This window comes from Helicoverpa armigera, chromosome 9, assembly GCF_030705265.1.
Source record: "Helicoverpa armigera isolate CAAS_96S chromosome 9, ASM3070526v1, whole genome shotgun sequence".
NCBI classification, from domain to species: domain Eukaryota; kingdom Metazoa; phylum Arthropoda; class Insecta; order Lepidoptera; family Noctuidae; genus Helicoverpa; species Helicoverpa armigera.
The window spans coordinates 857,412-872,577 of record NC_087128.1 but is presented as its reverse complement, the minus strand read 5'-3'; the positions used below and the strand labels follow the sequence as shown (position 1 = coordinate 872,577).

The following is a 15,166-nucleotide window of genomic DNA, read 5'->3' as shown; positions in this document are numbered from 1 at the left end:
CTATGTTCTAATCTGGTTGAATCGACTTCACTTTTAGCATCTTCATTTTGTAGATTGCATTTTAACTCCGGGGAATTCTTGAGAAATTCTCCACTAAGCTATTTTACTTCTCCACTAAGCTATCTTACTTCTCCACGCTGTCGAACACATCCTATTAAAGTAGAATTGACATTCATAGAAAAGAACCAACTGGTTCTATTTTTGGTTATGAGATATTCTGTGTACCCTTTTTGCGAAGTGGGAGTTTAATATCGCTTATTAATTTTCTAATATTGCTATAAATATATTCTGCGTCATGCGTCACTTTCATGTCTCGTTTTTGCCCGGAGGAAATTTTACATATTCGGATGGGCTACCACATAAATCATATTTTTAAACTTTTAATTACATTTGCTGTGAAAGATAGTTATAAATAACTAGAGAATCCGTAGGCGATGCCAATATTACTCCTGATTGGGTAAACGCCGAAAACTCCCATCAAAGTCAACCAATACCCCTAAACTTCACCCACACACTAACAAGTCGAAAATAGATTCAAAATTAAAACAGCCTCCAACTTCAACTCAGTTATCCCCTAAGTAAACCAAAATTTACAGCCGTCCAGTCGTAACAAACTTTCCCAATTTTTACTTTTAAAATCACATACCCCAAAATTCCTATCAGCAAACTGTCGTAAACAAAGGCATAATTACTTCGAATCTTTCCAATTTCCTTATTAATCCCACCAGATCGGATCTCAATATAGCGGAGAGAATGTTTATATAATTACTTGGGACCTTTAAAAGGCAGAGGAATCGATCGAACAATCTTTCACAACTTCAAACAAGTTCGAAGCGAAGTTAAATTGGCTCCCGAACGGATATTTTGTGTGCTCAACCGTATGGGGCGGAATGTTCGTCGGATGATCTTTATATCGTCGTAAAGGCGAGTAATTGAACCCCAGATACTTTAGACCTTCGCGCCTTACAGCTTCAGAACGAGCGATGCTCTTAAACGAGTGTATTGTGATATACCAGCCCTCAATGCGCCAAGTGCTTTAGTTTACCCCGAGATAATGTAGCTGATGATAAAAAGTAATATCAGCGATAAAAGTCTACTCCCTTGTTGATAATACTATTTAAAAGACCATGTTTCTTTTTGATGTCTTTTGCTGTTTTTACAGCCTCATCAAGGTTTGTTTTTGAAGAAAGCACCCATCAGAATACAAAATTGACATGCAATCAAAACAGCTTAAATCCACATTATCTTAAACTTTGTTATTGCTTACTTCGAAAAGATCCAAGTAACTTCTGAACTAAGAATAAACACACATGTACCCAAAATTACTTCTTTACCCGTTTTAAATACGTAACACAACTTTTCGGTAACAAAGTTTACATCGGAGGAATTTCGAACAGGCTGACTGAACTACGTAAGTGGATTAAAAGTCCGTTGAAATCACCCGAGGGCAAGTCTGGACCTTCAAGCCGATCCTAAAAATTCTAGACCTATTTTGTAGTTAATTTAAAATTGATTGATAAAGTTCATGGAGAAGATAGCCTTGTTTATAGGGTCTGTATTAAGTTTGCGAGAAAACAATTTGATTTGAGAAGTATTTTCAATATGTTCTGTTCATGTAATAAACGAGAAACTCTTTTAATAAGAACAGTTTATATCAGGCCTTTGCTTAGCAGTGGGAGTGAACTATGTAACTTTGAACTGATTATAATTGGGATTTATGCTACCCTCCAATTACATTTCTTATTGAGGTAATTATATTAGATTTTATATTCTTTATATGAATTTCCTAACGTAATGAGAGTATATTTAGAGAATCTAAGTCAGTAATCAAGTATAAATTATTGTTGGACGAAGACTAGAAGCAATATCTTAGGACACCTTCAAATTAGTTGCGCGACAGAAGTGCGGCGCTCTGCTGCTAATTTGAAGGCATTCTTAGAGGAGTGACTCCTAGAGGATAGATGGTCAATAGACACGATAGTGAAGATTCCTCTTACCTTAGGAGTGTTGACTTCGCGCGTAGAAATGCCCATCTTTTCGTGGTGACGCAGCTGCACCGGGTAGATGATCTGGTAGTAGTGCGCGCCGATATTCCGCACCAACTCCTGATTCTGTCGGTACTCGCGTAACAACCGCTCAACTTCACCTAAGAACAATAAAATAAAAATATTAGCTCTTGTTTTTGAACAAGATAGCATATTTTTTACAGATTAAATACGGTAAGTACATCATGACGTGGTACAGGTTTTCTTCCAGCAAGTTGTTATGGAGGAAGAGGATAACCAATAAGGGGAGTGAATGTTGATATCGCTGGATATAATATTACTAATGAAGTGATGACGGACAGAGAAGCGTGAAAAAGGAAAAGTTATGCATATACGGGCAGGAAGATGAGGATTAAATAAAGCAGCGGTAGCTAAAAATATATCATAACTTTCACCAAAAACTTTACAATAAAACGCTAACCAATGCTCCGATATTGAAGAAATTGTAACCGTTCATAAGAGTAACCGCATGATAACCATTTTAATGACAGTAAAAAAACAAACCTAGTAAATCCAAACACAAAATCATTAACAAAACTCATTTGCACCAAAAAAAAGCACCGGCCACCTGCATTCCAAGTATAAGATCGCCAGCTATAAACGGGGCCAAAGCCCACGTTTTATGACGGACTTAAACCCAACAACGGCCGGCTAGATTGGAACTCATTTAGCTCACGAGAGCTCCTCGTGAACACTCCAACTTGACATTTTATATGAAGCTCGAGGTATTTTGTAAGCGTGTGTTGCGTTTTTTTGTGAGGTAGAAATGTATGTGTAATGAAATGGCCTTCCTAAATGATTTATTGGTATCACATCTTATCCAAATAATTACAAATTACATTAAAATTTTCTTATGCGTCATTTTGAATTTGGCTCCATTTTTGAGAATGCTGTGCTCTGGGTCAGTTGAGTTTCTATTTAAAACAAAACGAACTTGTCCGTCTATGACTAGATTTAAAACTGAACATATTTCCACTACCTTAATCACAAAAATGTGTGTGTAGGTTTTCAGTGACTTTATTACCTACTTTAAACAGATTATCAATTACCATACCACCTTTAAATATATCTACATAAAATATGATAGTTTCTGCAAGTTCACCGCGAAAGACTGAACCCCATCCATCATTTGTATTCGCTGTCATTTGCAATGAATGGTCTTGAGGCTTTGTAAAGAGGTTCTTGGTCGAAAGCGTACGGATAATGTGCTTGGTGATAATAGGGAACAACTCAATAACTTGGCCATGCTCTCTTTTCAAGATCAATTTTTAGTTCGGTAATTTTGCGAATAATTTTTGGTTATGACGATCTTGGAATAATTGCATGGATAAGAAAACTGGGATATTGAAATTAGAAGCTTTAGGTTTAAAATTTTTCTATCTCATTTAAAGTGCCTTAAGAAGCACGGAGGAACTTTTCATGATATATGTAGATGGTCCATCCATGTCCATCCAAGGACAGAGTGTGCCAACCGTTGCTTAACCTTATGATCGACCCTTGTGGCTGTTACTTAGTCACGAGCTACTATAATACTTATATACCTACGTACTTTGAAGTACTTAATTGTTCATCGTCCCTTCGTCTGAACCATTTAGGTGCTGAAACGCATCGTCAAAGACATCGCCTTAATTAATCAGCAATCCAGTCTAGACGAAACACAAAACTCATAATATCAAGTTACTTCAAAACTTATTCGTACTAATTTAATTAGATCTGTCCTCTATTTCTCGTGTGTCGAACAAAACCTATCATTCACGTAATTAATATAGCGTGTCGCCGCATCTACCATAATTAATTATTAATATATGATTGGCAGGGCTAGGACGGGCTTTCATTTGGCTCTATTGAAAGCGTATATGTAAGTACGTATGTATATATGTAAATATCATGTTTGAGTTGGGCGCTCATTGTTATAAATCTGAGTGCGCTACTTACAATGAAGGATCGAATTTCAAGTAGTTTGTCGGTCTGTTTATTTGTTGGTTTATCTGATATTGTAAGTTCAGTTTGTATTGCTGAGGATCAATTTCTGTAAATCAATATTGTTGAACTGAAATTACTTGTAGTTTTGTTGGTACGAAGTTTGGAATGAGGATCGCAGATAAATACTGTTCAATAATATTGAAATACTTTTTTGTACAAAATAAACTCTGGAAAATAAGGTTAAGGTATTGACGTAAGTTTTGACAAATTCCTGTCTCTAGCAAGCTGGCGGATAGGATATTGAAACCCGCCGCATAAAAATGTCCTCGATTCTTGAATATCACAACATAATACACACAGAATTCTACAGCTTACAACTGCACATAATCACCTAAAACAAACAAAAGGAACTACATTTTCACAATAACCGAACTACTTATTAAGTTCCATACTTTCCCCAGCAACAGTCAAACGTTTGACAGCGCGACACCGCTCTACTAATTAATATTTCTTCTGCTCATAACTAAATGGAACCGCGACCGACTCATTTTCTCGAGGTTTTTCCTCGTAGCGTGAAATTATAAGCATCCTTATAACATTGATCAAAGTAATTATTATTCAAAGAGACGCTGAATATGTGGTACAGTTGTGTGACTGTTGCTTTGAGATGTTTTTGTGATATATAAATGTATGTCTCAATCATATTTTAATAGAGAAAGTTTGGATGTGGAAACTGTTTCATGCAAGAATAGATTTTGATGGGATCTTTAAGTAATATATGTAGGTATATATGTGTATATACAGAATACTTGGGCTATCTTTAATCCTCGTGTATTTTGTGCAAAAAGGATAAAACCACGGTTAAGTTGATTATAGCCTTCTTATTTGTTAGATACAAGATACAAGATACTTTATTTGTAAAAAACATGGGTGTACATATAGTTATGCAGGTTGTTATACAAGAAAATAAAGTTACCATTCATGTTTGGCCTCTTAGGCGTACAAATATTCAAAAAAATAAAATTTAAAATAAGGATTAGTCATTATGTATGTTCTGTAGAAACTAGTAGCAATATAATAACAATACACAACATATTCAAAGTTCTCATTAAACGTGATCAAAACTTTACTCATAAGCAAGTTCTCATTACCAAAAAACGCAATTCCCCACCTGTTCTCAGTCAAACTCAAAACACAGAATCTCGGAATCGTAGAACAAAACAAAAAGCATGTTACGCCCGCAATAATCAGGGCGTGAGTCTCTCGTATCCCTATTTCGTAGTGACTGGAATACGCCGACATTGTCATACGCGAATTGGGGCGTACGCAAACGCGGTACTACGAGAATACGCCATCTTGATGTTTTGATGTGTAATTAAATTGACGCTGGCTGGTGCACTCGCGAGCATGGCATGTTACATATTGTGAGGATTATCTGTATGATATTGAGGGAAGCTTGTTTAGTAGTGGGACAAGAGTTAAGGTGAGCGAGTGGTTTTAATATTTCTTTGGGGTTTATGCATGTTTTGTTTTGTAGTGTGGAATATTTATAGATAATTTGACACTTGTTGAGTAAGCATTAAGCACGACCCGCGAAATCTTAGGAAAGAGTAAGTTCTATTCAAGTTTATGAACTTAATGTTTTGGCGTTTAATCCTCATACCTACATACTTTTGTGTTCCCCCAAAACAAAAAAAAAATTAGTCAAAACGACAAAAAGTCACTTCTATAAACCCCAGCTTTTAGAAAACACATTCTATTTTTAAATGACCCAAAAACTGTGCGGCATATTGATACGCAATTTGGGCCAGCTCGAATACGAAATCAGTTCTAGGATTAAAAGGGTGTAAAACAAACGAAATTCGTAAACACAACACCCTTTTACATTAAGTACGAACTAATAGTAAAGTCGGGTAATCCGTAACTTAATTTGGAACGAGCTGCGGTTGAGGGACCTAGTGACGTGTTTGTGTTATTGAATAGTCCGATAGGGGTACACTGGACTCCTGAGCTGCCTTACTACTTTTTTTTAAGCGATGGTAACTTTTGAACCTTTTACAGACCAGAATTTTTAACAATTATTTTTCTGAAAACATTACTTACTCGCCTTAAACAATACTGCACAGCCATCACTGTTAGCTACTTCTTGTTAAGACAATCTAAATAACATACATCGGCAAGATCAGATTATGCCTTAGGAGCCGATTTTATCTGAAGAATATATTTGACAAAATTTAAAATATTTTCTAAATTCACAAAAGCTGTCGAAACATATCTGAATAATATATTCAAATATATTCTTCAGATATTATTTATTCCTCAAATGAAAGTTGACAGTTGATTGGAAATAAGTAAATAAATTAAATAATAAAAAACCACCATCCGCCATTCCAAATTCAAACACCCAAACACATAAACGGTTTGAACATGAAGTTTCCATGTCAAGCCGGATATTCGTGCCTTCAATTAAGTCCTCATAAGATTCAATTAAACTTTGAATGCTCGAACAGGCAAAATCTTTTGTTCTACGACGACGGGTCTGAACGTTCGTACACGTGTCGAGACGTCGGGTGTAGAAGAATGGTAGATTTTATGTAGGTATGTGTGGTAGAATATGTAGTAAGGGAGTATTGTTAATTTTGTGGTGTAGATGATAGTATTTATTAATTTTAATCTTGTGATTTCATCGTGATTTTAAGCTAGAAGTGTTTGATACAGATTCTTTGACCATTTGACCAGGTTACTCTAGTGAAATAGTAAAACAGATTGTTAGATGTCAAAATAAACATGTGCTCAAAGGTACACTATGCTTGCTATTTTAGGATACTCTATGTTAATATCGTGTTTTGCGTAATCCTGAAATTGTAAATATAGTCGACTAAGAGAAGGTGAAGGTTGTGACTTATAAGGAAGTTCAGTAGTTGGCGCTAGCGCTAAATTAAAGAAAAAGAAGATAGACGAAGTAAGAAAGTATGTAACTAACCTCTACTTATACCAACCTTAGCAAAAATGTCTCAAGAAATATTCAAAAACACAAACAACAAAAATCAGAACTCAAAAACAAGCAACAGAATAAAAACATCACAATCATCTGAAACACGAAATTAAGCTCCGAAAACTAAATGATACCGCCGTACAAACTTCCAGTCTCAAGAAGTAATATCGTAATTGAAACTAAACTGAGCCCAATTAGCTTCGTATGAAAATAATTAGTGAAGACAGCGTATAACGGAGCGTCTTCAAGACGCCGTATAACGGAGCGTCGAGACGGTGAAGGCCGAACGAGTATGATATTAGTTTTAAATGGAAATGATTAAGAACTTTGCGCTTATGCTTTTTATATTGATCATGGTCTGGTTTTTGAAATGGGTATTGAAGAGAAGGTTTCTGCAGTGGATTGAATTATATTTCTATTGATTGGATTTCTCATAAAAATAAAAAGTTAAGCATTATGTTATAAATTACATGACTTAATTTTGACGTATTTTGAAACTTCCACTTGCATTCTTTTTTGTAGAAAAATATCGAAACAAATACGTAGTAGCGACCTAGTAAAATTGGCATACTCAGACATTAATGGATAACATTTTCTACCCACATGTTCATGAAATACGAAAAGTGTCCAAAACTAACAAGTCAGCGTACAACAAAAACCCCTTACGCGACTTAATTAACTTTAAACAGATGGAGCCGAAAACATGTACATTTACCCTAAATCTTTGCCATGTAGCCACAACCAGTGTACCAAGACCTCTTTAACCAGTATTTTATTTTATGAGTGACGGTAGTATGGAGGTCAAATTAAGCTGGTGGTGTCGTTGGTATGTTTGTGAACTTAAAATAGGTGTTGCTTAGTATGATGTATTGCTTAATTAAAGATAAGCGGTGGAACAAAGTTATTGTGGGCCCGGCTCTCGATACGGTAAAGCTCTTGGGACAGAGGCGTTGAAACCACGGAGATGGTGGTGAAATCGATACATTAATGTTTAATGTTGATTCGTCTTGGAGGCTAAACATTATAGCTTCTTGAACGGTTTTGCAAGTTACGAACTATATGTATAAAATTCACAAGTTTTTGAAAAATATAATGAAAAAAAAGTGACTGCATAAAGAAATAATGAAACATAAGCCAAACAATCCTATCATTTTATGAAATCTTCCTAAAACTATCACTTTCAAAAAACTGTCTATTATTAAGCAGTCAGCTTTTCCTATGCATTGCAAAATTGCACTCGTTACTCTTACGTTTTCCACCTACAGTTACTCTTATAACACAACACCAAACTCTGACAACATACCTTTTTGTTCTAAACAACACACAATATACTCTCTATTCATACCTACGTACACACGAGCATAATTAATCATATAAATCCCCATATCACATATTAATTACAGCGAGCTTCAACAATACACGTCAATGAAGGCAAGCGAACATGACGGAATAGATTCCAAACCATTGTTCTTTATAACAAATTTTAAAACTTAAAATATGTTGATGACATTATGTGTGGAGTAATTTATGATGCGAATATTTTGTTATTTTGTAAAGGTTTGGGGGTTAATCGTTTTGAAGTTCTTGTTAAAAGACTGTGTCAATGGGAGCAATTTGTCATTTGGTTTTGTGTTTCGATATTTTTGGATTTTATTTATAGTCGCGGTGTAACATAATAACATGAAATATTGTAGTCATATGCAAAAGCTTAGCCATCTCATAAGTATATACGGGTGGGCTTTCAGTCTAACTGGATGCAGCTGAGTACCAATGTTTCACATGGAGTGACTTCCTAAACCCAGTTACCGGAGTAACTCGACATATTATTATATTCTTTTACAAGTTTTCATTGATATGAAAGGCAGTACCTCCATATTTTGTACTTTTGCACTTAACTGAAGAAAAATATAATAGGAACAAAAATGAAGTCTTTGTAACGATGCAATTCAGCTTCATAACTTACAGCTAAACGTTGAACATCTTCCAACAGTTAAAATGTTTATTACTCTAGCGAACATATCTAAATAAGCTACCAGTTATTACGAACTTAAATTCAAATCCAGCAACAATTGTATTCAAGTATACAAACTGACGTCACCGTTTAATTACTTACTGGCTGTATGACGTCGTCTGACGCGGTCTGACGTGGTCTGACGTCACGTCATAATCACCGTACTTGGAGAATGTAACGAGTGTTTTGTGCTACAGAATGCTGGGCTGGTGTAATTTTAATTAATTATAATGAGTTCGTTGTGACCTATTTTCGCGAGAGAATTTTGTTGAGTCACTTTCTTTTTTATGTATTGTGTTTATTTTTGGTGGAGCAACTTTGTTAGCGGTTGAGGTGTGAACAAGTGTAGAGGAAAATTGTTTTGTCATATAACGAGTTTTGTTGTGGTAGATTATTTTATGTGTGAATTTTTCTTCACCTTTTATAGTTCCCTCAATAATCATGTTTCATGTCTTTGACACATCTTTCTTACAGTTTCAAAAAGAAGGACATTCTCAATTCGGTGACGTAAATGCTTAAAAAATACTCGAAATTTCAAAGAAAAGTGGATTAAAATAACTGAAAATATACGTCTAAAATACTTTCATGGTTTCCCATTATCATTTTTCCTTTGCACAGCTTTTCACTGTGTTATGGTTTTTCGCGACTAGCGGAACCCAAATGGGGTAATGATTTTAGATGTACACATTATATAGAGTGAGTGAACTTTAATGATTTTCATGTTCTTAAGGGAAAAGTAAAGAGAAAATAATGTTTGTTTTTTGTCAAGAAATTAGGTTATGAGATTGTTCAAATTAAGAAACAGGTATTCATGCAGAACCGAAAGGCTATGATGATGACAGTGCATTGGATTTACAACCTTATCCTCTAGACATTAGAATGTCATTTGCTAAAAATGTCAATAATTATACGTCATGAAACAATTGCAAAACAACTGATTTCGACACTTACTAAAAACAAAAGACAATACACCTAAAATCCATTGTGCCACAAACAACCCAACCCGCTTAGAAGCAAAACCTCAACGTGCCACGTAAACCTAATCGGCAAGAGTTACAGGACAGTTTGACGACATCCAGTGGCGTATTAAACTAGTAAGGCAACCATAAAACCACTAGATTGAACCAAACGTTCTCCACACAAAAGCAGAGACCATGAATCGTTGAGGTCTGGTCTAAGTTACAGAGATATAAAGTTGCAGCCATTTTTATGGGGGCTATTGAGACCTATAAAACAAATGCAAGCGACGTTCTATGTTTGAAGTGGGATTTAGTGGGTAGTTGTAATGAAATGATAAGACGTTTTAGGTTAAGATGGTGACTAGAAAAATGTATGGTTTTATTTGTTGAAAATAAGTGGCATGGCTGAAGGAGGACCATTATGCAGTACAAAAATTAAGTATAATCCTTTTATAAATTACATACACACGATTAGATGAAAAGGTATAGGATTTATGACTGTCTATTAATGGTCTTGAAATGATTATGGATAAATGTAAACTTAAAGAAAACTTCCAGAACTTATCACCAAAAAAAATACCAATAAAAAATACACCAAAAGGGCCTTTCATTTCACAGGTTACAAACTGGCGTCTTATGACCTCTTAAAATCAAACAATACTAGGAACTTGCAATATCAAACCGTTTGCAATAACCGGTACAACATACCCATACGTACACTTAACCCGCTCATCGCTCGAACGCGCACTCAACCCTCCGCCGCCCGAAGCATCGCGCAGATGACGCGTGCATTATGCATGGCGCTGCATTTAGCGATAGGGCCTGTCCTACCTGCATATGTATGCATGCATGCATGTACGTATATTGTTATTCATGGGTGCGCTGCGTTCGGAGCTGGCATTGTAAGGTGCTGTAATGCTGGTTTGAATGGGGACTTGAATTTGGAATATATTTTGAGTTTGTGGTAAGGCAAGTTTTTTGACGAAAACTCTATATGTAAAGACCCGGTAGGAAAAGTCTGTGAAATCCCTTTCTGAAAGTTTTTTGAAAACCATAGTATTTTTAAAAGCAAAGTATACATATATCGTATTTTTAACAAGGTTTTTGTCAAATAAATGGTCACAATTTAAATTAAAAATATTGTTTTTACAATAAAAAATGCGGTAAGAAACGCAGTTCAAGCAAAACAGAGCTAAACCTTCACTTAACCTCTTCGCACTAACTTTAAAAACATGCTAAACGAACGCCTGTTCCAAACGTAAAGATTAAAAAGCTAGCCAACTTCGGGCAACTTCGTGCAACTTCGTACAACTTCGTACAAGACATTGAATGGGTCTGGAAGTTGGTTGTACTCTATTTAAAGTTGAAATTGTTGCGTGGGGCTGACGTGACCCGTATGGTGGGGTTAAATTAATATTATGTTTGTACTTGACTGTTTCCACTTCCTGCTTAGATTGCTGTAAAAACATTGAGTGTATTGTGTGTAGATATATCAGTTGGTATGTTTGTTATGTTGGTTTGTATGAATAAAACTGGGGTTTTGAACTTATTTGTTAATGTTCAAATGTTTTGATTCCCGCACCGTGTTCCTTGTATAAACAGTAATATCCTATGCCATAATAAAAAAATAAAGTGAGCTTATGCAATCAATAGTATTAAAGTATAGTATACAATTATAGTATTACATTTTTCCCGTGAGATCACCAAAGTTGGCCTTCAGGACCATATTGTAACCTTTAGTAGCTGTGCTGGGATCAACTGAATTTTTCGTAAACAAACACTCAACTTTCGATCATGTATTGCGGTTTTGGATCGAACTACAGTCTGTATGTATTGTTTATAGGTACATATTTTATAGGTTCATATTATCCTAAGACTGTTTCTAATGAAAAACTTATCATAAAATGAAGAAACTTTATAAGTTTCCTCGAACCCCCTGACTTTACATCACTATTTTCCATCCCAATAATAATTTATTCACGGAAACATTTAACGATCACTTTCAGGTTCCGAGGATCGCTTCAGGAGTTTCAGTCGCTGGAGCTGTAACAAAGTGATCGGTCAAGAGCCTTCCTACCCTTTGTAAGCCTTCTTGTATCGCCGAGTTATGTGCCCGAATTGAGTGGCTTACTATATGCTCCTGTTTAGAGGTTTTGAAATTTTTTTTGGTTGGTGGTGGGTTATGGAGTATTTTTTTTTTAATTTTAATAAAGTTATTTATTTGCGGTTTGAAGGAATTTTATCCCGAAGTCAGAAAAATAGTAGCCTATGTTTTTTCTCAAGACTTTCTCGTGTATCTATATGCCGAGCTGATTATGAAAATTATTCTATCAATAGAAAGACACATTAATTGTGAATGTCATAGCCTATGAGTATCTTAAGACGCAAGTTTGTAAACGGTCATCTTGTTGTTATATTGAACGTTGACGCCAACTATTTGGATCATCGACGTATAGGCGTGTGACTGAATCGAAGGCTGGATATTTGATGGAAATGCTATTTCAATCAGTTGGCTACGACATATAATATACCAAGTATTTGTTTGCGAAGCTAAGAATACATTTTATCCGATAATGGAAATAAGGGCTTAATTTGATTGGATTTTAAATTGCTATTTTGCAAAAAGGCGGTATTTTAATAATGTTACATTTTGAACAGCTTTCATTAAGGGCTTAATTTCTTCGAGAAGTAGGTGAGCCATTAAGTTAGTACAGTCTACATACACTCCTTGCTTTCTTTTATTATAACACTAATTATAATTTTCAATGCTACGAAAAAAAAAACAATTTATCAGGCAAAATAAAGACGAGCAATTCTAAATCGTCTCCCCATCACTTTAAGGACCATTTTCGCTCAACCCAGATGAGATAGCCGCTTCAACCGCGATTTGAACCCATTTATCGCATTCAATGACACCCAAAACCTCACATAGGATCTACATTTCGGAAATAGATAGCCAGAAATTGGCATACTAGCCTGTAATGTATTATGTGTTTGTTGATATCTTACAGCATAAATTTTAGTTAACCATTCACCTGACAAAGGATTTTACACCCTATGTAGCTGACAGAAAGTTGGTATTTACATGTCATGTACAGCAGTTACTTATACACCTGACAAAGAATTTTACACCCTGTGCAGTTGGAATAGGGTTGGTATTGGCGTGTCCGGTTTTGATCCAGGTTTGAACACTTGATGGCCAAATGGCAAGATTGTGGCTGAAATTATCACCGGAAGGCTGTATGGATGTGGTAATGTTAGCCTTCTGCTGATCTGCAGAGATGGGCAAAAATGTCGCGTTATTTCTGTCGTTTGTACCAGTGTGAGATTACGGGGAAATGGAATGTCCGCAAAAAGTGTCTTAAGGATAAACATACATTCAATTTCATTCCACTTTAAAATTAGTAAAAGAAAATCCCACCAAAAACATTAAATGTAAAAAAAGCCAAGCCTCTACGCAATTTTTCCATCGTCAAAAGTTTTGAGACCGCATAAAAACCAAGTCCTGTTCAACTTTATTTGTAATAATAAATCAATATTTTGTGACTATATCAATAGTTTTGTTCACATTACAATAATATTGTCTTGACAACTTTGACAAATCACACCTAAATAACCACACAATATATTAGTCAAATGAACACACTCAGAGACATTTCATGGTTACTTAAGCCGTTCCTTAGTGCAGAATTTCTATGAGAATGCGTCACCAAGGAGTGACTTTGAGGGCGGGGAAAAATCTAAGAAAAACCTAACTCCAAACCGAACCTTAACACTACACCAAACAACAAAATCTAAGACTCAACACGAAACAAGCCCAGATTCTCAGTACACACAGCATATTTGCACGGAACACCCATTTAACGAACACACACACATACACCTACCTACACACAGGGTGGTGTAAAGACAGAGCTGAACCAAAATGCGTGAAACCCAGCCAAGCATGGGCGCTCGCTTTACGTGATTTTCCGGCACTCGGCGACGGAACGTCTGCGCTAATTTTCAGGTTGTACGGCAAAAAGGACGAATTAACTCGGAATAAGTCTGTTGACAGTTTAAGGTAATTCGGTATTGGATAAGGATATTGTGTTTAACGAAGTAAGGTATGCGAAGGCTCTACAAAGTAATTAATTAACACATCAAAAAGTTTTTGGCTTGAGTGCACACTAGTGTTAATCGAATTCTTAGATGTTGAAGTTTAATTTTACCTTCTCCATATACACTTGTAATTTGTAAATGTCAACAAGGATTTTTGAATGAACAAATATTTGAACTGAAACATAAAAGAATAAGTTATCAAAGTAAATGTGCTTCTTAAGAAATTAATAATTGCTACTCAAAACCACTTTTACAACTCACAAATAAATATTTCAAATAGGCCTGTAAAAGCTCTTTCGAAACGTCAAACTAGTTGCATGGTTCTAAGGAATGGGTTTCACGAAGAAGACCCGACAAGAAAATAAACACTTTTTCAGCCTACTTTATAAAAAAGTAGCACTTATAATTTTCATTGAATCACAGATTATAAAAATAGCCCAACAATATCCCAACTGCATACAACCATATTAAAAAAAACCCCCCGTACCTATTCTAGAACAGAACGCACGATAGCACCGCGCGACATCGTACGCCATCTTGAACGAAAATTTACATGTCAATGCGTTCTACATGGAAATTCAAACATTCATACACGGTGCCACGCGCCGCCAGCGAACGTGACCCGAGCGCTAATCGATTCCGAATCGGATCTCACGGAATAAGGATGTCTTATGTGTAAGCGATTTTTTTCTCGTAGTAATTGTGTTACAAGTTGCTTCATTGATCTAGGAGTTCTTTGACATTGTTGGTTGGAGAACCTAGTAGATCGTGAATATTCAGGAAAAGGTTATAAATGTTAAATTCTAATCGATTTCAAATCGATCGGAATAAGGATGTATTATGTGTAAGCGTTTTTATTATTTTTTATTCATAATTGTGTTACAAGTTACTTAATTGATTTGGCTGATTGGAGTTCGAGGTGGGTAGTGGTAGTTGGTGAATGTTTCTTTCCTATATTTTTTAATACTTTTTAAAACTTAGGTTGTTTTGAAAAATCTACTTCATCTGTATGTTTTGAATAACTACTCCGGTAAAACTTGATCACAATTCAAACAAGGTTTCTTAAGAATATAATGTATGTACCGCAGAATTATAATATGTATGCGAAGATCCGATCCAAGACAATCTCACA

At 35.5% G+C, this 15,166-nt stretch overlaps 1 protein-coding gene across 10 annotated transcripts in view; it reads right to left on the bottom strand.

The window, feature by feature from the left end:
* Nucleotides 1-15,166, bottom strand: part of Mmd (mind-meld) — a 425,901-nt gene that overhangs the window by 170,573 nt on the left and 240,162 nt on the right. For all 10 annotated transcript variants that reach the window (XM_064036153.1, XM_064036149.1, XM_064036156.1 and 7 more), the window contains one exon: nucleotides 1,998-2,146. In XM_064036153.1, coding sequence (XP_063892223.1) covers nucleotides 1,998-2,146 — 149 coding nt within the window. The remainder of the gene's footprint in view (nucleotides 1-1,997; nucleotides 2,147-15,166) is intronic.